General features: G+C 39.4%; 1 protein-coding gene across 1 annotated transcript in view; it reads right to left on the bottom strand.

The window, feature by feature from the left end:
• The window catches only part of ASZ1 (ankyrin repeat, SAM and basic leucine zipper domain containing 1), a 41,947-nt gene extending 20,816 nt beyond the window's left edge, over window positions 1–21,131 (bottom strand). The window contains exons 1-6 of the mRNA XM_055809019.1: window positions 21,027–21,131; window positions 19,315–19,411; window positions 13,549–13,671; window positions 10,448–10,559; window positions 1,398–1,509; window positions 1,007–1,141 (exon numbers count right to left, since the gene is read on the bottom strand). Coding sequence (XP_055664994.1) covers window positions 1,007–1,141; window positions 1,398–1,509; window positions 10,448–10,559; window positions 13,549–13,671; window positions 19,315–19,411; window positions 21,027–21,131 — 684 coding nt within the window. The remainder of the gene's footprint in view (window positions 1–1,006; window positions 1,142–1,397; window positions 1,510–10,447; window positions 10,560–13,548; window positions 13,672–19,314; window positions 19,412–21,026) is intronic.
• Between the last annotated feature and the right edge of the window lie 2,661 nt (window positions 21,132–23,792).

Here is a 23,792-nt window from a genome sequence, read left to right as displayed (position 1 = left end):
AGAAAGGGAGAAAGGGAGAGAGAAAGGGAGAAAGGGAGAGAGAAAGGGAGAAAGGGAGAGAGAAAGGGAGAAAGGGAGGGAGAAAGGGAGGGAGAAAGGGAGGGAGAAAGGGAGGGAGAAAGGGAGGGAGAAAGGGAGGGAGAAGGGAGAAAGGGAGGGAGAAGGGAGAAAGGAGAAAGGGAGGGAGAAGGGAGAAAGGAGAAAGGGAGGGAGAAAGGGAGAAAGGAGAAAGGGAGGGAGAAAGGGAGAAAAAAAGCTGTGAAGTGAATTACAATTCACTAGAGTGAATTATACATTTTTTTTAAGAGCCACTGCAAACAGCCACATCACTGGCAAGAGCTACTCAAGGCAAACAGACAGAAATCTGGTCTGATTGATCCACCATACATGATCTGGTAACAGCAGTACACAGATTTATTTTAGAAGAATATATGTTGTCTTCAGCAGCTCACTCTCTCCACTGCTAATTAGTGGCTGCTCTTCCAATGATCTGATGACCACCTTACATTATTTTACACCTTCTTCCCTCCCAAGAATTGATTTTGAAGACGGCCAGTACCAACTCTCCCCCTTCTTAGCTTTAGCCTTTTCACTTCCAAATTCTATCAGAAACTATACACTGCAAATTAGTTTGATATCTGCATTCTCTCACACACTTTGGCAGACAGGAAAAAAACAACACATTTTTTCCATTTTTTTTTCTACTTCTCATATCAACATTAGTAACATGAATAATCCCCTTGCTCTGTATTCTAAATCTGAAGTACAGGATTCTGATAAAAAAATAATGGTTCCCAAAACATTATTATATAGCATTTAAAACCCTGTGAAAAGTTGCAATATAACAGAAAACAGTCTATATAGATGTATAGATGTAATAGCAAAAGTATTCAACTAGCCACTATAATTTAGTTAATAAAGTAACACTTCCACAGAAAATTATAAAATTAATGAACAGATTTTTGAGGTAGACAACAGAACTCCATTTCAAAGAGAAATTAAATACCTCTGAATGTCTATTGATTTTTGCTAGCTCTGCTGCTGTTTCCTCACGTTTCGTCTTTAGATTTTTGTCAGCTCCCAGCTGAAGCAACTTCAAAATTACACTTTTATGTCCATGCTGTGCTGCCCATATTAATGCCTGTAAAGAACAATTTTGTTTTACCAAGCTTACATAGGGAGCAAATGAGAACAGAGGTTCAGTCAATAATGCAACCGTTGTAAGTTCTTACATGGCAGAATCTGGAGACAATTAATGCAAAAGAATCTCAAAGCGGTGTTAAAGCAAAAGAATATACTGATGAGTATCTCTGATAGTTGTACTTAGAAGCAAGTTTCTGGGGTTTTGCTTTTTAGAATTTTTACCATTAATTCCAACACAGAAGTAAATCGCTTACCGAATATCCATTTTCATCTTGGGCATTTATGTGTGATCCGTGAGCAGCGAGAAGAGCAACAACTCGAGGATAGCCTTTTCTAGCTGCATACATCAGTGGAGTCATTTGTTTCCTGAAAGAAAAGGGAATGGGCATAACAGTTTTCACTCTATGAAAACCAGTGAGTATCAGCAAATCACCCATTTTTCCCCTCAATTAAAAAAAAAAAAAAAGTGGCAAAGACTTTAATTTTTACTTCAAAAATTATTTTTAAAAGACACAGCTTAAGTGACGAATTCTATATGCAGTTTAATTTAAATCCTAAGTTCTGAAAAGAAACATGCAGTTCATGGAGGGCAAGCTGTAGATCACAACCAAATGTTTAAGAGGAAGAATATTAAGAAGAACAACTACATACTTGCAAAACTCTCTCTGGTAAAAACAGCGTAAGCAAAAGAATCACAGGTCACACACCTCTTGCCCATGTGCACAGGTGCAGTGACACAGCACACAGTACACACATATTATCAACATTTAGACCTGTCTCCCACCAAGTATGCCCAACAGTAGTCTTCAGAGAATTACATAAGATTTTAAGTATGGTATTTTTAACTTTTCAAGTACTAAAACTAATTGTTTATAAAAATATTTTTGTCCTTTATCCCATTCTTGTTTTCTGTTCCCAGAAGTGTTTGTGTTGACTCTTTCTCTCCTACATATACTACTATTTCTTACAATTGCTGAAGAAGCGAGTACTTAGACACCACCTTTCCCATTATTGTTTCATTTTTTTATATCCCCAAACCATGATGACAACAGTCCATTGATCTTATGCTTCTATTGAGATGCTTGTAAAATTGTGAAATTGTGAAACCATTGTGAATTGCTCTGCATACTTTGGAAGAAAAAAAAAAATTGCTCAAAAAGCTTCTGCTAGAAAAGATCTTTCCAGACGCCTGACACTTCTTATTTGGTGGAATAAGATTGTAGAATTTTAAAAAAATGCAGTATTGGAGGAGAAAAATGTGGAATTTCTGGTCGATATGAAGTAATCAATTTAAGCTAAAGTATTTTACTAGTGATGTTCAATTAAAATTTATTGTCTCTTAAAATGCAGTATTTTTTCCTGAAAAACTATCATGTATTGCTTTTAATGTAAAGTTCTGTGTCAAAAATCCGCTGTCGGAAGATTATTCTATCTTATTAGTATACACTTGAAGGGAGGATTGTTCTTTCCAGTGTTGTTTCTTAATAGTAAGTTCAGTATCGAGCACTAGAGGGACCCCCAAAAGCATATGTATACCAGAGTATGTGTCTCAAAATACAGACTTCTGCCTCCTTCCTAAGTATGGCTCTAAGACTTCGCCCGCCTTTCCTTGTTATTGCTTATTCACAAAAGGATAATATTTTGTCTTATGCAAACACAGGTAAAAGGTCACTGGAAAAAATCCAGTCTATTACAAACTGGAAAGAGCCTTATGATGGGGGGAAAAAAACCACCAGTAAATTACTTGGAGATAAACAAAATGAAAGGTAATCAGGCCTTCGAGACATACAGTCAATAAGAGAAAGGAACTTGCTCATGAATTGAAGAGACTTGCATCAGTCTATAACTAATTCAGTCCATCAATACTGCAAAAGCAGAAGTTCTGATTGAATTTAAGGAGGCATTTTTAATATGTCAGTCAGTGAAACTGGTCGCTCAGAGAAGTTCTGTAGTCTCCACCTTTGGTAGGTTTCGAGATCAGACGGCAACCTAGCCCAATGTCATCGCAGAGGTGGCTTTACGGAAGAAGTTGGACTAGAGACCTCCTGAAGTCCCTTCTGACCTGAATTACCCTGTGATCTTATGAAGATTACCATAAAAACAGAGAAAAAGACTCCACAATCTGCCCCTGTAACTTAACTGGTAAGATAGCAATATAGGTATCTATCTATCTATCTATCTACATATACAGAGATCTATAGATCTCTGTATTTTAAGGAATGAACCAAATTTGATTACAACCTAATAAACTGGAGCAACAGAAATCAAATTTGCTTGCCTAATGTGAACACTCATTCCGGCGCGTATTTCTATTCAGTAGCTTTTGACACTTTGCATGCTATCACCTTTGAAGTATTTACATCTGACTGCAGAAACAGTCCGTTCATGCCTGTTTTCATTTTTGTTTCTTCTGCTTTCAACTTTCTTTTTTTTGAACTTGCACACTACTAGCACCTCCTGCTTTTTCAAAGGAAAAATACTGAACAAAGTTCACTGGCTACAGAAGATTCTTCTCCAAGAAACACCATGTAGCGGTTACAGCTGTACAGTACTGCAGACATGGTATCTGAAATCAAAGCAACTCCTCCATGACATTTAAAGCCACTGAAAAAGTTCCTCCATTTTTAAAGTAAAACCCAATAAACATGACATATGAAAGATCCACTAACATAAATATGCAAAAGTTCCAGCACTCCGTTTTAATGTTTTTTTCAAAGGCTACAAGCTGTTTCAGGACAGAAACATACATGCAGCTGCATAAATCTGCAACTGCATTTACATACCACTGTATATGAGGGTGTACCATTTAATGTCTTGGACATATGCTGCACCACTTCAGAAAGCAAGGTTCATTTACGTCTATGTCCACAGGAGGGAGACCAGAGCATTAGGGAAAACAAATCTTGTTTTCTACAAATACAAAAGATGCAAAATCCACTGTTCCTTGCTAAAGTTGAAGACAAATTAAATGTATTGGTTCATCTTACTGCAATCTAAAAATGTACACAGAAGCTGTAGTGATAACCATCCAGATAAAAGATCTGAAGAATCCTTTTGTCATTTTGACGAACCACGCAGACATCCACATTTCAGCCATCTGGCTTGCAGACGACCTTCTTGTCCAAGAACCTGTGAAGTCCTTTTGCATGGCACAGTTTGCCACATGACATTTCCCATATTGAACATGATACTCAAGTCACAATCAGTAAGTAAAAGAAAAATAAATCTTAAAAGTCATATAAATAATTTATTAATTAAGCATGATGTCTGTTCCAACTATGTCTCCTGCCAGCACCTAAATATAAAGCAAGGAATTCGCTGGTCTCACACAAATGAAGTGGGGGGTTTTGTTTGTTTTTATCTTTAGGTCTCCCAGCTTTTATGTTAAGGCTGGAGAAAAAGACAAAACCAAAAGGTTTTTCAGTTTTTAGGGTGATCCAAAACTTTGTATGTGACATCCACACAAAGGTACAACCAGAGGTTCTTACAGGCTCACTTCATCTTCATTCTGTCAAAAAAACCGGGCAAAACATAACCACAAGTGAGCAACCTGAGTGGAACAGTCCTAAAAGCCATAATTTGGAGCCTCCTACCCTGGATAACCACAAGCCATGATAAAACCAGGTGATAACAGCGATACCTAGCTATGTCACCAAAAATGTCCCAAGTACCTGTCTGTTATCACTAAGCTGAATCTGCAGTGCAGGATTCACCACACTTGACAAACACACATTCTTATGTTTGGGATCATGCTCTCAAGCAAAAGTTCATCTTCCTGGAAAATTCCTGAAGAAGGAGGAGAGGAAGAGATGACATCTTCCATCTAGACCCAGGTTTCTGTCCACTGGGGAGATATCTATAGAAAACTCAGTATTTCGGGTTGGTGATCTTGAGAAATACAAGATGTATGTGAAGTCTCATGACTGGATGTATGTTTATTAACTACACCAGTGTATTACTAATATAAAAAATACAGTAGGTAGAAAACATTTTAACCTTATGGTTTAGTCTCAATCTTTTACTGAGACCCCAAAGCAAGGAAAGGATGCTACAAGACACTAATATTTTAGTTTATTGATCCTCAAACTGAACACTTCTTCAGATAATCAGGAAGTCTCTTTGGAAGCTTTTGGAGCCAGTTTCACCACTCCAGTGCTGTACATCAAAAGCCTGAAACTGAGAAATGAAGCGGTAATAGTGTGTCCACAGCAAGAGAATGAAAGCTACTTGCCCATTTTATGGTTTATTGGGGTTTTAAGTGGTGAAGTGGGAAACACTATACATCAAGTAGTAGTGGAAGAACATACTTTAGTGTACTGTGAGCTGCAAGATGCTTTTTCCAGGCATTATCTGCTGGAGCAAGTAGGAGAGTCCTCAACCTTCCTGAAGCAGAACTTTTTAGGAGAATGGAACATACAGCTCTAGTAAGAAGGCTGAGCTGGAAAAGCTGACATCTTTGTTTCAGGTTCCCTAGTTTTAGGCTTTATTGCCAGTTCTTGTACCTTCCTGCTTCTGAACTCTGTTTGCATGATTGTTTTAAAATTAAAAACCGGCATCTATGTAAGTTGTACAGCACGCAGAGGTGGGAAGGTAGACAGCTACAAAGCCATCTTCATATGACTAGAAAAATACAAAGAATACGATTATAAAAGGGATTAACATAAAAATTAACAATAGGGATGGCAGTACTCTATGCTATGACATTCCCAATTATCCTACACTGTCCTCCTACATCCTCACTCCACCACATTTTTACAAGCAAGTTGGCTTAGCTAAAAACACGCACACTTGGACGTAAAGTAGAAAAAAGAAAAGTTATTCCCATAATCAGAAACTTCTCAGACCGTTCTCAACTTTACTTTCAAAGTGGGGGTAAAGTCTGCAGTCCAGAAATTCAGCACATACATGTGAAATCTACTCCACCTTTCTAATGAAAAGGGCAATTCCCTGTCATGTAATGCCAATCCCGTTCAAATAACCCATAATCAGGGTAAACTAGTGGCAATGATAGGAACTTTAATATACTTGGGATAGAATGTTGCTGATATAATGCTAACAGATTTCAGTGCAGGTTTTGTTTCTGTTTTACGCAACCGCTGCTCAGGTGACATTCCAAGACACCACAAGACACTGTCAGAATGCCTCCGTTAAAAATAGCACCTAATGTGGTTACTGTCCCCTAGTATTTTATACCTCTGCCCAGAAACTGTGATTAACAGTTGTGAGCCTGTCAGTACCACCGTATGGTCACTACTAACTGGGAAAAGTACAATCATCAACTTCAGTATCTGGACTCCTTCCTCCTACCAAAAGATCTGATGAACAAGACTCAACACCTACATTCAAAAGCCACTCTTCCAAACTCACAGAACTCATGTATTTACCATGCTTTTGACTTCTCCTTAACTCAGATAAGAAGAGAGAAGAGATTTATGGACATAGCCCAGATGAATACAGTGCTTTGGTAAATGTAATTTTGCATGTAATTTTTTATATTTAGTCCCTCTGTACTGATGTTTGACCAACATGATAAAGTAAGTCTTTCTGTCCTGAGTTCATGGTGCTAGAATAAAAAACGCTCTGAAAGGCATGAAATATAATAGAGCATAACATCACAAGGTATTTTTTTTGCTCTGAGGTGGATCAAAGATCTTGACTCAAGTAGCATTAAATTCTTTCATTTTCTTGGCCCAGTCATAAAATGCACTGTAGCGCTTTAACTTTTCCTGGGCTATTTACCATTACTGAAATGTACTGTTTGTAATTTGGCATGGTTAACTATCACACAATGATGTCAAGGTCTCTGAAATTATTATGTGGCAGTACAGACCTACTATCTTATCAGCAGCAATAAATATCTTGCTAAAATTGAGGTGTTACACAATTGCTTTATTCTGAGTATGCAACCTGAAGAGAGAACTGGGCAATACTGCGATGAAAATTTTCCCCCTCTATTATTGTCTTCTCAAGAGGGCAAAACAGACCAAAAATTTCATCATGAAACCATTTCTGATATTCCTCAAAACTGCTCTGAATGTAAGCATAAGTGAATATACATAGTCAACTTAGTATCAGACCTGAGCAGTGATTGTATTTTCATGTATATGCATTCATGTACATTACAGTACGCTTCAAGCTCAACTTTTAATCTGTACAATGACAAAAGAGTTAAAGGTCTAGTTCTTATAATACTCACCCTGAAAAAAAAAGAAAAAAGAAAATCAAAAGACTTTCTGAAGACTTTCCTTTAAACATACATAAGATTCATAATCATTTTAGAGCAGAAACACTGAAGACAGGCTTGGTCATTGACCAGGACTCAATTTTGCCAGACATTTTAGAAGTGAGAGAAAAAAAGCCACACACAACAAAATCAAACCTCCATATATACCATACAGAACAAGAGACAAAGAGCTTATATCAAAATAAAGGAGGTTTCAGTCATTCACCTATTTGTACCTTCTTCTAACAAAGAGCTATTGGCATGAAACATCAACTCAAAATACTCTGCTTACTGGAAAAGCCATTAGGTTTCTTTTACTCTATGTAAACAAAAACTTGGAGCATGTCATTGCTAAAATCCATATTTACTGAACAACCTATGACATGCAAACCTTAGCAGCAGTAATTTGGTTATCAGTTGGCCATGCCTTCTCCCTAAAAAGAAATCATAGCTTAACATTAATAAAACCAGTGTACCTTTAAGAAAGCACTGCAGGTTAAGAGATGTTAAAAAAAAAAAAAAAAGACTGCTTAAATATTTCCAGGCCTTACAAAAGGATATAGTATATAATTTACATTTTGGAGCAAGAGGGAGGTGAATGATGCAAGATAAGCAGAACAAATTTTTCAAGGTAGCATTCACTTAAATGAAGCATTCAGGCTACAGTAGCTCTACAAAGGCTATACAGAGCAGGTCTTACAATGCCTTGTTTTTTTCACCTAGCCATGACGTTGCTCCTTACTCCTCTTTCAAAACTCTTCAGCTAGCACTTATGCTTTCATACTTCACGTTCTCATCAACAAAACTGTTTTTACAGCCATCAGTATGCAGTTCCCAATTGTAATTTAGCAAAAATATCGGAAGTTACTCTACTGAATACTTTCTCCTCAGTACTGTATCCTATTGCAAAGAAACCACTTACTTACTCCAGTCTTAAGCACATCTTCTTTCTTAGACTACATTTCAAAAATGAGTTTATTTCTCATTAGTCCTCCCCCACTCCATGCATGCTTCATGAATCACACCAAAAACATTGCAAGTTTCTGTGTATCATCTCCAGATGACATGAAATAAAAAAAGTCTACTGGCTGTCCTGACAGTGCAAAGGATAAATAGTAAACCCTACCTTACATGCAAGTGAAGTATTCTGCTCTGCATTCACACACATTCCAGTTGACAGAGGACAAAAGAGAAGCATCATTCTGGTTCTTAAAAGCTGAGACAGCCAAATAATGGGAACCTTGTTTTTAACACCTGCGGTAAACTGATAACACAGGAAGTACTCTCACAATAACCTCAACTCAGTGACAGTTCTGATGCTCTCCTACAGAACGTCCTGCCTGCTCTGATGAAATGGGTGAAATGGGACTGCTGTGCCACATAGAGGCTGTGTTTTGTTCCCTTATCTTCACAGAAGATGCTTTGATGCATTTCATCCCCCTGTTTCAGAGCACAGTGGAAGAAGCCCACAAGAAGCAGCAGCTGCTGCCTGCTCAGATCTAACGATGGAGTGGTATACACAAATGTCAAATACTGGAAAGGAATAAAGGAGCACAAAGTTTTTTGAAAAATCCAGACCTTGTCATCTAATTTCTACTTTTGTTTGGTACAAATATGACATTTCTGATTGTCAATTTATACTTTCATTTGAGAAAGATTACTATTGTGAAAGTGAAAAAACCACAACTGGACACTATATCTGATGCATGGAAGTATAACTCATATGTTAGCACAACGTCTCAGGAAACAAAGATAGCAAACAAATATTTGTATATAAAGACCAACTATGCATAACATACTCTAAGCTTATAAAGTTTTGCCCTTAAAATTCCCATCTCTCGTGTCAGAACCCAAATTCCACCCCCCCCTTCAAATTTTAGCCAAAGGCTTTTCCAATTGTAAACCTGCAGCTTTGTACTCTGGCTTACATTTTCAAACACCCAGGACAAAGTTTAATAATGCAAAAACTTCTCCCATTTTTAAAAGCAGGATGTTTACCCCACCACCCAGCTATCTGACAGCAAGAAGTGTAATTATTTCAGAGTCTGTAGCTTTCTCTTCTTTCATGAACAATTTTTAATCTTTCTGATAAAAATAAATGAATGGCATTTAAATTTGGTACTAGATATTAGTAGCATTTCAGCACAACTATGTTTCCTCCTTGTGTATCAGTACTATGCTTGCAGTGAGGTTCAGGCCCCAGAGTAATTGAATTCTATTAATAAGAACCAACAGGCCTCCAATTCTGTTCTTTTTAGAGGGTTAGACAGTTCACATATCTCAGGTAATGCGATAACAAGAGCTGTGGTGTAAAAAATGAGTTTCAGTTAGTTGAAAAACAAAGTTTCAATTGGACAAAAAAATATCTTGTTTTTCTAGCAGAGGGAAGACATCTTATCCTGGGTCAGGCCATAATTTCTTTCTTTTTTATGCAAAATGAAACACTGCATCAGACTAGGCAACTACAGGTATCTCACAATGCTCTTCTTCAGACTGCTGAGATACAAAGGGTAATTCAAGAAACAAGCTGTTACTTGTTTTTAAAAGGAGATTTTATCTCCTTTTAATCTGGATTATTTGAGATTGCACTGGAATATATGTATTTTATTTACAGAGAAGTTTTCTTTTTCCATTGGAGGCTAGCTATATCCCTTTCACACGCAGTACCTACAAAAAGCTAAAAAGGAGGACATGAATTTAAATAAAGAATAACTGATTTAATTTACATCCTTTTAGAGAAGAGGCAATATGATTTTGGAAAGGCAGAGGACATATTTCTTCCCCTTATACTGCAGTCAACTGAAGTATTACGATTAGTTTTTATCTTAAATTTATATCGTCAGCTGAGGAACGTACTTAAAATTTGATAAAACTGATCACAGCCTTACTCAGATGAATGACTACAGTAGGAGAAATAAATATCTGGACACTAATCTCTCCTTATACAGACAGCAGCGAAGCTACAAAAAAGCTAATGAAGTGCACATCATCTTAATCAACAACAGCTACATCTATAGATATGTTGCAATATATTAGTATTACATTTTATGCTGTATTCACAGACTTGAGGTTTTCTGGTACCTGCAAGTAAGGTTAGGGTCAGCATTCCTTGATAGAAGCAGTTCTACAGTCTTCAAGATGTTTTCCTCTGAAGCATGTGCAGTACATGCTGCCATCAGCACCGTGTACTTATCTGTTTTGAAACTTGCAGTTAGAGAATTACATACGTAAATGTAAATACCATGCTAATCCAGAAGTTCCTTTAAAAGCCCTTACATTTACTAGAGTTGTTAATTGTGTTCTGATACTCTTTTCTAAGTATCTTACGAGTAAAAAACCTGTTTTCCTTCTGAGAACTGAAGACACTCAAAAAGATGAGAGTGAATGGCACTAGTAAAGCATCCATTCCTACTGAAGTTTAGGACACTTCTTAGGTACCCAAAAAACCCAGTAGAAGCTTATCTATAGATGTTTATTTCTCAAATCTTGTTCCACACCAGTAGATTCACTCCCTGTTCCTCCCCACCTCTCCCCAAAACACAGTCAAGGGAAGAAACAGCTTACAGGAAGTTAACTGCAATGGATAAAAGAAGTGCATGAAATGTATTATAAGCACACAGCAGCATCAATTTTAGGGAGAAAGAGGCCCATAAAAAGGACAGTATAAGTAACAGGCTTTATTATATAGGGCTTCAGGAAAAAAACTAAGTTCGCTCAACTAGACTACCAGGGTGCAGCAGTGGCAGGAGGAGGATTAGAAGTTTTAGATGTGGATTTAAAGAACATCTGCACAGTCCATAAAGGAGGAACCAGTGTATTTGCTCCAGCTTTGAGGCCAGCTGGTGTTACATGCCACCTTTGCTCACAAATCAGAACTGTAAACCACTGCTGTTTGCCCACAGAACAGGGTAGATTTCCTTTCCCATGGTTGTCCTAGAGAGATATGGGAAGCAGCACACCTCAAGGACCTCAGTGAGTTAGCTGGCCCTAGAGTCTATTAGAAGACTGCCATTTGAGTAACTGCCTGTTTTGCTTATTGCACAAACTTGTTCACAAGTTCAAACATGCCTTTAACCATCTGTTTTAACAAGTATACTTTTAGCTGTACCTACTTCAGACCATACCATGAAGTGTTACAACATACTTTCTTTCTTTTAGAAGTTTTAAGACCATGTATACATTAACACCTTTATTGCTAACTGAGGTCAGATTTTATATTTAAACATAAGAAGTTTGTTATATACTTTATCCCCCTCTGCCCCACTTTATTTCTCACCACTTCTTCTCCCCCACCCCTCCAACCAAAGACCTTAGTTTTGCATTTAAGTTTGTCTGGGTTTTAAATACACATTTTCAACTACCTCATGTAGAAGTTCTAACACACACATAAATCAGTATGTTAAATGAAAAACTATGTTTCAGAGTCACTTAAACTCCTAACAGTAATCAATTAACATTTCAGTAAATTATCTGATACACTGACAGACTTTTACTGAAAATGTTTAACCTGGTTATCAGTAACATGAATAGAAAGATAGCAGGACTTTGAACAAAGGTAGTGATAAGCACCATTAATTTGGGAACGATACTTAAGAAGAACCTGTAGTTATATTTGTATTTGGTATTTCAGGTAGGGAGAAAGAGTGGGAAATTTATTTCTGTTAGTGTTAACTATAGCTCACACATGTCAGCAAGAGAAGAAGGAAGAAACACCTTAAAATTCTCAGGTTTCTCTTGCAGATAAAAACTGGTAAGAGACTGCAAAGAAGATCAGTTTATGTTCAGCTTAGCTTAAACACCCAGAAGAGCCAGTGAATTTACTCCTCAAGGATGTGGCACCGATCTCATCCCATAGTGAATGCTACATCAGCTCCCTGTTCTTCACAACTACCAGAAACGGTTAAATTAAGTAACCACTTACGAAGAATGACTGAAACGTTACAAAAGGGGATTAACAGTATAGCTGTTATTAGGATTCAAAGATTACAGGATAATTAGTATAGGATCACTTATGTGATTGCCTGCTGATGTAAAAAAAAAGCAGCAGGACTAGCGACATTTAGTACCACTTTAGGATGGCACAGTTTTACTGAATATATGTGGTCTCACATAAATCAACGACTTGCACCGGCGTTCCTGACTGGACAGTACTCTGCTGTGCATATGCCCTAGCTACTGTTTCCCTACACAGACTAACAGAGAAACAAGCCTAGAAACCTGATCCAACCAAGGTGCCACTTAGGGCAAACAGTGGATCGCACACTGAAAAAAAAAAAAAAAAAAAAAAAAAAAAAAAAAGCCATGCATGTTGGTTAACCAGTCAGCCGAAACTGCTGTCCATGGCAGCTTCTGGCTCATTTATAGCTCTCTACAGCTATAAACAAGCACCAGGTCCGAGGCGCAGGCTGCCACAGCTGTAGGCAGCCACATGGAAGTTTTCTGAAGTTGGCTACAAGGCCAGTTATTCAAGGGCATGATTGCTTTTGGTGTAGACAACCTACTGCAATCTCATACTCTGATCAGCTGCTAAGAAGTTCAAGAAAATGTTCAGAGCCAGATTTGTACCATCAGCATTTCAGTCTACTACTATTACAAATACTGGCAAGTTAACCACAGTTTAAGTAGGAAAAAGTTATTATTAAGCCATAAAAATTGACAGAGGAACTGGTATTACTTAGAAGCTCCACTGAACTCTTGCAGAAAAAGGTGATCTAGCAACACACTGAAAAAAAGTTTTCACTTAACAGAAAAATTCTCTTGTTTCGGAGAAGTCTACATTACTTTCCCATGAACTGGAAGCTACCTGTTGTTTTGGATTCTAGCTGGTTTCTGCATGTGCGTACTTCATAACAGCATGTAATAAAGGAAGTTTTAACTATATAACTTTATCCTACAATTCCTGAACAAGGAAGTAGTTGGGCCTGGGAGTACTTGGGGTGGGGGGCGGGGAGACAGATTGAGGAAAAACAAGAAAACCCATCAACTGATTCCAGATCAGTTCCAAGAACACAATTTTTACTTTAAAACTCCTACTTTTCCTTCAAAACTGTGAAAGCTACTCTAGGTCTCAGTTCCAATGTGAACTTTGATTTTTTCCGCCCTACATATGTAAAAAGAGAATAAGGATAGGACAATGTCTGGTACTGAACATTCCTGGCCAGTATTTTTCATTTACATCTTACCTATTTCAAAAGATGCATTAGCACCTCTGTCCAGAAGAAGACGCACTACTGCAAAGTCAGCCACACTGGCAGCACACATCAGGGGAGTCCATCCAAACTGAAAGCTAGATTCTACGCCTATACCTGTCAAAATTTAAGACACTGAAATCATAAAACTGCGCCACAATAAACATGCTTTTTATAAACCTTACTCTCAATATGTATCATTACAAAGGTTACACACTGTTTGCATTTAGTCCTAGGGAGAAAAGTTTTTTATACCATTTCCATTTTTGTAATACACTTTATCTAGAACATCAGAAAACTTCTAAAACTGACAGCAAGGAAGCTCAATTCTCAATCCAAGAAGTTAAGTACCACAGAAAGACTACGTTTAAGAAAATGTAACCAACAAATTTAAGTTTCAGGGAAGTGCACAGAATCTCTGTTTTCTCCACTTATGTGTAATCGCTTTCTTCAATCAAAATTAAAAATTTTGATTCCTGCCAAGCCAAGTGGACTGCTGTGGCAGCAAACTGTTTGTCAATCAATTAAGATCATAGTGACTAGGGTTTTCCTGCTCCACATTTCCTTTAATTCTCTGCCTTGCAATATCATTAACTAACAGATACAAGTTTTGCATACAGTACTAACAAAATATTAGTTCGACAGAAAGAAGAAATAGAAGATTATTCAAGATTCAGTCACAACCACCGGATCTGTTTGTTACTCTTTGTAATAGCCATGTCTTCCTTTGCGGCTAGAAGTAAGCTTGTCAGACAGCCTCCCCCAAATTCACCAAGAACCAAGTACCAGATCAAGACAGTGTTCTAACAACTTTCAAATAAAAATCTCTCTACATTTTTGCAATAAGAGGAATCATCTTTCCTTCAATTCTTCCTCAAATATTACTTCCTCCAGAACAGTTTCCATCAGCTGGTTCCAACTTAGTCCAACGGTGATTATGGATAATCAAAAATACTTCTTTACAAGAGACAGCTCTGAAAAAAAATCAGAACTGTCCTAAGAAATTTGTGACAGTCAAGCTACATGCATACCTTCTCATGCAAAATTTGTATTTACTTTCCCTGCCTTGGTAGTTTGTCAAAGACATGCTCAAGTCAGTGTAGCAACCTACAGTCATTCAGGCTAAGGGAGTAAAAGGTCACTGCTCTTGGATTGGTTCTTCAACTGTTTAAGATCACTGGAACTGTAGAAGCAATCAGAACAGAGGTAACATTCAATGAAAGCCAGGTGTTGAAGTGTTCTAACACCTCTAACACCTGCAAGCCACAGAATTCATGATCAAATCTTAGTAATGCATACATACTAGCTGCAGTCCTTACTGTCACAGCATGCCAGTTTGTCTGCAGTATACAAACTGTTTCATTGAAGCCCACAGCCAAGTTCTACAAGGGGAGCCAGCAAGCATCCCTTAGAAGTCGTATCTGAACTTCCATGTAGATGAGTCACTTCAAGAACTTAGAAAGTCTTGATATCCAATAGTCCACTGAAGTAACACTAGCAAGAAAGGAACACCAGAAAGCTGGCACTCCGTCAGCCTTAAGAAGTCCCTTCTCCTCTTAAGAAAAGCAGTCCATGTAACTAGATCTCCCATTTGAAGCTTTTTATTTTACTATGCATCTGAATAATAGTGACAAAAGATCTATTTGGCAGGCATATAGAGACTTAATAAACTCTAAATACTGGAAGTACAATGGTCTAAGCTGTGTTACAGCTTGTTTGTTCTGTGTGGTCTCCTGCCATCTTTGTAGTGACTGCCTTGAAGTACTACACAGTGTGAAAGTCACAATGCAAACCAGCTTGAGTCCTAAAGGAAGACAAAGAAAGGACAGCTGAAACTGTAATGGTTGTGTTGCTTCTTGGCTGCATGGTTATAGTTGCTGACTGAACCAGAAACGTCTCCCCTTGGTTACTACTCAGACTCCCTCATTACATGAGTTGTTCTTGAAGTAAATTGTGTTAGTTTAGCATTTAAAAAGGGCCTTAAGAAGGGCCTGAAAAAATTTTTTAGTGAAAAATCAGGCCATATCCAATAGCCAGAGAGAGGCAAGGCTGCTGCAGCTCCACAACCCCAGGTCCAACCAGTGTCAGTGCTGTGCGTGTGTTCACAGCAGGCACACACATACACACACACCACACACAAAGACAGACAGTGCACTCGTATGAACACCAATAGCACCAATGGTCCCATCCTGCTCCCCTCTGGGGCAGATCTACCTCCTCCAGCTACTGGCATCACAGACAGACCAGGCCTCTGACCCCTGGACCCAGCTCCTGTAGCTGACATATCCTTTCACTCACTCCTGTCTCTACAGTCACTGCCACCCAGATGCAAGGGCCCTATGACGGCCCTGGGAGTTCCTTCCTCTGAGTCCATAACTTGGGTTCCTGCCACCCCTTGGGCTTCTCTGCTCCCCTGGGCTGGTGCAGATGTGTCTGTGATGGACTGATTGCTTCCATGATGGGCCCTGGGTTCCTCCACCTCCTTTGTGGGCATGAGCAGAGGAGCTTTTCAGTCACATAATCTCACAAATTATGTCTAGGAGGCAAAGCAGATACAATGCTTTCTTACAATCTGAGTTACAGATAAATATTCTCCTCTAACTAGGAATGCGGAGAAATACGTTCCAGACCCAGATGAACTCTACAGCAGAAATCACATGAAGCATGTAAATAAATGGTGAAGCAAAAGAACAGCAAAGGAAGAATTATGCTCTTTCTGTGATTACCACAGTTCCTCTCATATTGCTTTCAGATATTTTGTTGACTGTGGCTAGTGATAGTTATGGTATAGAGGCTGGTTTTACACAGAAAATGTAACCTCAATTTCAAAAAGGCTAACAAGGTAATGTCCAAAAAACTACAACCAACCTCTATCTACAGCTTTCTATGGTGAAAAATTCCATGCTTGATACCAAAAAAATAAGGTCTTGAATAGTTTAAGAACAGCTCTTCATATTATAATCCATTTACATTCACACATTCACACCCAATTTAGCTGAGGAAAAAGTTCTAAAACACTCGATTCTAGAATCCTTCTCTCTCATAGACATATTGATTTAAGTCTGTCAGCAGTTTGTGCTGTGGTTCCACAATACCTTAAAACTGACTTACACCAGATCTGCTGCTGTCTCCCACTGTTGGGCCAGCTATGGTTCTCATCTGACTCAGCCTTCAGAGTTCCTAGACTGGTTGAAAAATTATTTGTGCACACATCCCTCTCACTCCTATAGTTTATTGATACTTTCATTCCCTGCACCAGATCACAAAAGATCAGATGAGCTTCAGCACTCATGCAAAGACAGGAGTGGAACTGACTGCTGAATGAAAACTGGCAAGAGGATTTGACTAGCTCCATCTTTGATCAGCCTAAACTGTCATGAGGTCCTAACTTTTAATTCCATCTGAGGAAAATGAACATATTAATTATATGGTGTTAAATATTCCACTCCCAAAGCAGACCAAAATGCTCGTCATCTTTGACCCTACTACTTACATTACTTTTTGTGACACATACTTCAGAAGCTTACAGAATCATAGAATGGTTTGGGCTGAAAAGGACTTTAAAGATCATCTAGCTCCAACCCCCGTGCCATGGGCAGGGACACCTTCCACTAGACCAGGCTGATCAAAGCCCCATCCAACCTGGCCTTGAACACTTCCAAGGACGGGGCATCCACAACTTCTCTGGGAAACCTGTGCCAGTGCCTCACCACTCTCATAGTGAAGAGTTTCTTCCTTGTATCTAACCTAAATCTACCCTCTTTCAGTTTCAGGCCATTCCCCCTTGTCCTAGCACTACAAGCCCTTGTCAAAACTCCCTCTCCAGCTTTCCTGTAGGCCCCCGTCAGGTACTGGAAGGCTGCTCTAAGGTTTCCCTGAAGCCTCCTCTTCTATAGGCTGAACAATCCCAGGTGTCTCAGCCTGGCCCCACAGGAGAGGTGCTATAGCCCTCTGGTCATCTTTGTGGTGCTCCTGGACTTGCTCCAACAGGCCCATGTCCTTCTTATGTCGGGGGCCGCCCTAAGAACCAAGTTGTTCTTAATATGTTGCCATTTTATAGTCGGGGTAAGAGAAGACATTGCACTTGTTCATTTCCTAAAGGAGCTCTGTACAAAGATTCTTAAGGCAATGGCTAAGCAAGCCAGAAGACAGGCTCTCACACTGTCTGCAAGAATGGCCCCAGCTGTTGCTAGGTAATCCACTTCCAACACAAACTCTGAGTTTGGTTGAGTGCTGGTAGCGAGCCTCCTACAAGCTCTACTGAACATACACTAAAGGCAACTTTGGAGGCAAAGATTTAATCTGACTGAGCACCCATGCTCTGAAGGACAATGTTACCTTTCTTCAGAAAGGCCTCCTATTAGAGAGGCACTGTGTTCTACTGCTTTGCAGGACAGCACTGCATGGGTCAAAATTTACTGTTAATAGTATTTTCAGGAAATCATAGATTCTCTTGTGATAATACCTTGTGCATTTCAGGAGACAGGCCACTAGACTACAGGAATCTTTGGCCTGACCTTATGCTCTTACAGACATCTATCATTGTCTTCCGACAGCACAGAACTGCTCAGTATGTACCAGGCATTAACACAGAAAGTGAAATACTGCAGTATGACTACAATAAAGCAATTAAAAATGGAGGGCTGCTACAAAAAAAATTAAGCAATCTGATGCACAGACACCCCTAAACACTCTACCTATAAATAAGAACATATTTTCTCAAAGCAAGGGAGAAGATGCATTTTACTCTGTATTACATCTCTATGTTTCATCCTGTGCAATATTTTTTACTTATTTTAAAAAGAAAACCATTCCCCCACTGTAGTGACAAACAGTATTCTAAAAGGGCAAGTAATGTAATTGTTTAAAAACTCATAACAAAATCACTGCTAACTAGGAAACTAATTTTGTCCAGCCATAAAACAGTTTTTTCTTGGAGAACAAGCTCTTGGCTACCATATTCTGCTTGCTTGCCGAAGCAGAACTTCCTGACAATTATCACTAGGCAGGTCAACTCAGCTATGTGGTTTTTGATTGCTGTGGATGCTTCAATAAGTGATCCAATCCTCCTAACACTGAGTAACAGAAACACATTACAGACAAATACTGAGTAACAGAACAGGAAGAAAAGCTTTTAGCGTTAAGACAAACTACTTTTTAGAGAGAAATGCCACATAAACCCTATTAGACCTTTCAGAATCACAAAATCTTTGTCCAACTGATGTTGCCAGGACAGCAGTATTACACAGAGCACATACCAGAAACCTAACAGCGCTGTGAGTGACAAAAAAAAAGCAATTTCTTAACTGGGGGGGGGGGGCATTAAAACAAAAAAAGCCAGTCTCCCCTCCCTACCTCCCCCAGCAACCTTCCAACACCAAAGCAAGACTACCCACTGAATTCTCACTCTCAGTTTAAACCACCTCAAATTCAGTAATTGATATTTTCAGGTTAAGGATGCATCTGAAAACAAAGTTTATTTCATACATTTCATAGTTCACACATTATAGTTTTCTCAATTTTCAGGGCTCCTGACTGACAAAGGGAATATAAATTAGAAGGAATTTGCTGGAATACTGCATGCTGAGTCACTGAAAAAGTAATTCCATCCTTAAAGTAAGAGCTTATATCATGTATTGGAAACATTCACATATCCCTACATGCACTTGACACGTTATTTTAAAACTAGAAACTCTGAAGCTTTAGAGTTCTTGCCAAGTTCAATTAAAAATATTCAACTACATAAATGACTGTCCTCACCGGAGTTTAAGAGTTCTTCAATTAATGACACATCACCACAAAACACAGCCTTCTTTAAAGCTTCATTCTTGTTCGCCTGCAACATTTGATCCAACTCCTAGATCAGCAAAGAAAAGTTAAGTCAAAACCTAGTAAATGTTTCACAGTAAAAACTTGGTTTCAGTATCGAAGCACTAGTGATCTCTGTAAGGACAAAGCAAAGGAGGGGTGGGAGAGGAGCAAGGTAAAACTTTCCTTCTTCTATACACCTGCTTAGGCTCTACTGTAAAACTGAAGTTTTAAAATTAACTTTTCAGAAAGTTTCCATTCTTTGAAAACGTAAATAACTTCTTTCTCAACAGATCTGCTATCTTCCTACACTGCTCTCAGTTTTTCCTAACGGTAATTCATTTAAATTAAAATTCTTTTTCATCTTCTGGCACTTGAAAAACATAGCAACACATTTCTGTACCTTTTTTGTACATTTCACAGGTTGCATCAAAAAATGTATCAGACATAAAAGTTCGACTTTGGGGCATCGGAGCTCAAATGACTAGCTGTGTGCCTTAGTACAGCATGAATCCATCGCTGGAAAGGGTTACCGTTCCTCTTTTCTCCTACTCCTGTGTGACAGCAGTGTTTGTGTTGCTGCATCATAAATGATTTGGCTGAAAAATACCCTGACCAGAAGGCTAGTTTATGCATCAGGCAGTTCCCTGAATCAAGTTCCTTTCAAAAGCATCACAGGGTTGTTCTCTATTAAAGCTGCAAATGCAGCTGAAGATTGGTGGTGGCATTACCTTACATTATACAAAACATACCCAAGTACTTCATACAAAGCACTTACATACAATGCTAAGCGGAGGACTATTCACTAGTTTCTTTGTTGACAGAAGCGGGTATGGGAAGAGAAGTTGTATTTCATGTTAAGTTTTGAAATCATAACATGACAACTCAGACTTACACAATTTTCCCCAGCACACTGTAGTCTATCTTTCCAACACCTTTTGTAAAGATTTTAGTAAATGCTCACTGTCTAGAAAACCAGAGGTGAGAAACTGCCAATATAATAATTTAGCCTTATTTTTGTTCTACTCAGCCAATGATTTCCAAATAATGTGCACCTTTGGATAGGAACCAAGTTAAAGATGAAACCCCCTGAAAAACTGACCATAACCTTTAGCATGAATATTGTCAATATTCAGTTACTTCCTTCTTCCAATTCCAGGCACGAAACAAACTGATGGCTAAAAAGCCTTGTAGAATCTCCCTCTGCCTCACACAACCATATGCCTCACACCCATTAGATGCGATAAAATCACTTAAACCTTCATATTTGCAAAAAAACGCTCAGAAGTTTAAGATAGACAACAGTTTTATTGGCTCCAGTTGCTCTCAAGTTTATTCTCATACTGACACAGGAACTAGGGCCTGTTATTAAGGGGGAAGAGAAGCGTTTTGAATAAACATTAAGATTTTACATAAGACAAAGCCTCAAAATTTAGGTTTTATTTACTCCTGGGTTGAAGGTACAACGCTATTACCCTGCTAGGAAATCATCAGAGGAGGCACCAGCCGCAGCCCCTCCCGAGGCCACCCTCCCCAGCCAGGCCCGCCGAGCCCCGCGCCCCTCACCGCGGTTTCAGGCCAACACCGCCCTCCCTCGCCTTACGCCACCCTGAGGCCACCCGGCCGCCAGCCCGCGGGAGCCGGGAGCAGAGGCTCAGCCCCACCTCAGGCTCATGCCTCACGACGCCGATATCCCAGCCGTCCTCGTCGCTGTCGCCGTCCTCGTCGCCGCCCGCCACGACGCGGGACCCCCAGGGCACGCCGGCCATGGCCCCCCGCTCCGCTCCGCGCCAGCCAGTCACGTGGCCCGCGGCGCCCGCGCCGCTTTCCCGCGCAGGAGGGCTGGGCGGCGCGCGGACGGCCCGCCGCGTGCTGCGTGCGCGCCTGTGGGAGTCAGCGGGCGGGCGGTGGGGTCCTCGGCTCCTCGGCAGCCGTGTGAGGGACACACTCCTCTGCGCCCGCTTCGGGGCTGGGTAGCTGTAGTTTGTGAGGTGAAGGTGGTAGCCCGGTCTGTGCGTTACAGTGTTAGGTAAAAGAAACCAATAAAAACCATGGTTATAAGTATATGGGCACGTAACACAGCTTACGAGCGGCTCAGCTGTTTTGTGAGGTGTTAGTTAAACCTGGCTGGGCTGCGTGTGAGGTTGTCTCTTTAGATCTCTGATTGGTATATACGTGTAAATCTAAGGTAAAAGAGAAGGTTTTCTCTCTTTAATTTCTGTTGTTGTTAATACACTCTTAAAATGCCACCTATCCTAATAGCAGTCAGTTACATTACTTACGTGTATGTACATGCATTGTTACCTAGCCAAAGCCTGTGGTGGTGACAGTTAATGTGGGGAAGGTTGAACATCATTAGCATAATGAGCTAAAATTCCACCCTGCTTTCTCCCACCTGGGTATACATGGGCATTACTTTTAATTTCAGAATTATAGTTCGATTTCTTTCTAATGACAGGTAATAATGTCTTATCCATCGCGAGGTTCACATGGAACTCTTTGAAGAACAGATGAGGAGCAATGTTCTGTATTTCATCCACGGGCAAAACTGCTTTTTCAGCTCAGCGCTGACCTTGTCCCAGTCTGAAATTAATTTGGTCTTCCACTGAATGAAAGAGAGCAGAGAAGGGAAAACGCCTGGTCTTGGAGAAGAGGCAAGTGCTTGTATGGAATAATGAGTGTAGTCCTTGCACCCATGACAGCACAGAAATGGAATTTTTGGGAAATTCGTTTAAACAAAAATTTCACTCATCTTTATTAGAAAGTGGCTTGTGAAGTATTTCTTCCTCTTTTCCTTTTTTCTTTCTTTCTTCTTTTTGGCAGCGGAGCCCGCAAGAGCCACGGCCATGTCTTCCATCGCCTCCTACAACAGCCTGGTGCATGCCGTGGCCGGGGCTGTGGGCGGTGTGGCTGCAATGACTGTATTTTTTCCTGTGTAAGGCAACTTTTACTATGTTGGGAATTTGCAGGTTAGCTAGAACTGCGCTTAGAACATATTAAGTACTATACAAATTGCATGTATTAGAAAAAACCCACATGATCCTCATATTTCAGTTGTGTACTCCTGGCATTTTTAACAGCTGTTTTTTCTGGGTTTTAATTGCTTGTCTGTAAAATATGAAAACCTGTTTGCATAAAAGTATTATGAAAGTCAGGCTAATAACAATGAGGAACTCTGGTATAGAGCTAGCTGAACGTTTTAGATGAACTCCCATGAAAGAAACTTCCAGTTCTGGAAACTTGATAGAAATGCAAAACCTTTCCTGTCACACACCCTCCCTGGAACAAAAGATGCTACATTTGAGTCAACTGTAATACATACCTTTTTATATAAAGGTTTAGCTTTATGTGCTTGTTTTGGATTTACCTGCATGTACTAAAGGTCTGTTTAAGTTAGATTGGTAATGAAGATAAAAAATTTACTGGATGAAATAATAAAATATTTTATAGCCATGTCAGTTCTTATGAAATTGTAAATTTTATTCTGAAGAGGTTTTAGTTTTCTGATCACTAGCCTGAAGATTTCTAGTATCACTTTCTGCCTCCAGAGGAAAAGTAGAAATTATGGCATTATCATCTAGGTTCTTGGTATCTATATGAGTCTACGAGTCCTCAACATTATAGTTTCTGTATCCAGGATCAAGCTTCCCTAGTATTCTGTTTGGCTCAGCTGTGTTATGGAACGTGGGCTTGCTGGTAGAATTTATATCCGTAGCTGCTGAACTCTAAAGACAACTTAGCATGACTTTTTTGCAGTTGACCCACTGCAGTGCAAGAGAGTTGTTTCTAACTGATGGTGGTACTCTCTATAGATTCCTTACTTTAAATATGCTACCAATTATTTTTATTTGACAGTTGTGATTTCTTTGTCCTGGTTCAGGTTTCAAGGTTTGAGATTGGTTGGTGTGTTGTTTTCCCCCCCCTTTTCTCTGCACCATCTCGTGTACAATTTAAAATCCCACAACAGATGCTTCAAATGGAACCTGCATGCTGCTGCTTTGCTCAGAGGCCACCTCTCTTTAAAAAAGTAACCTTCAGTAGCAGGCCTGATAGTCCCTAGTACTAAAAAAACCAACAACAAAACCCAACCTGCAAAAACTCATAGTGCAGAAGAGCCTTGCAACCCGTGTACCTGGTAGCTGTTTCAAATGTGAACATGCTGATCATGCAGAAGTTGGTAGCAGATGATGTCTCCTTGTGTGTTTGCTTGGAACTGTAAATCAGACGTTACTGTTAGTGTGGACTTTCCCTCTTCTTTTTCACAACATTCTTCTTGCTCTAGTTCATTTGTGACCTTGAAGTCTGTCTACATTTTTCAGCTAAGCAGACTCTTCATTTTGGTTGACAGTATGGTAGGTCCTGGCTATCATCCATATTTGCCAAATATCAGTATGTTTTTACTTACTCTGGTATGAACAGTTCCCAACATC

This window comes from Falco peregrinus, chromosome 6 (assembly GCF_023634155.1).
Source record: "Falco peregrinus isolate bFalPer1 chromosome 6, bFalPer1.pri, whole genome shotgun sequence".
NCBI classification, from domain to species: Eukaryota; Metazoa; Chordata; class Aves; order Falconiformes; family Falconidae; genus Falco; species Falco peregrinus.
Note: the sequence above shows the minus strand (reverse complement) of the source record. Positions and strands in the feature narration are given on the sequence as shown.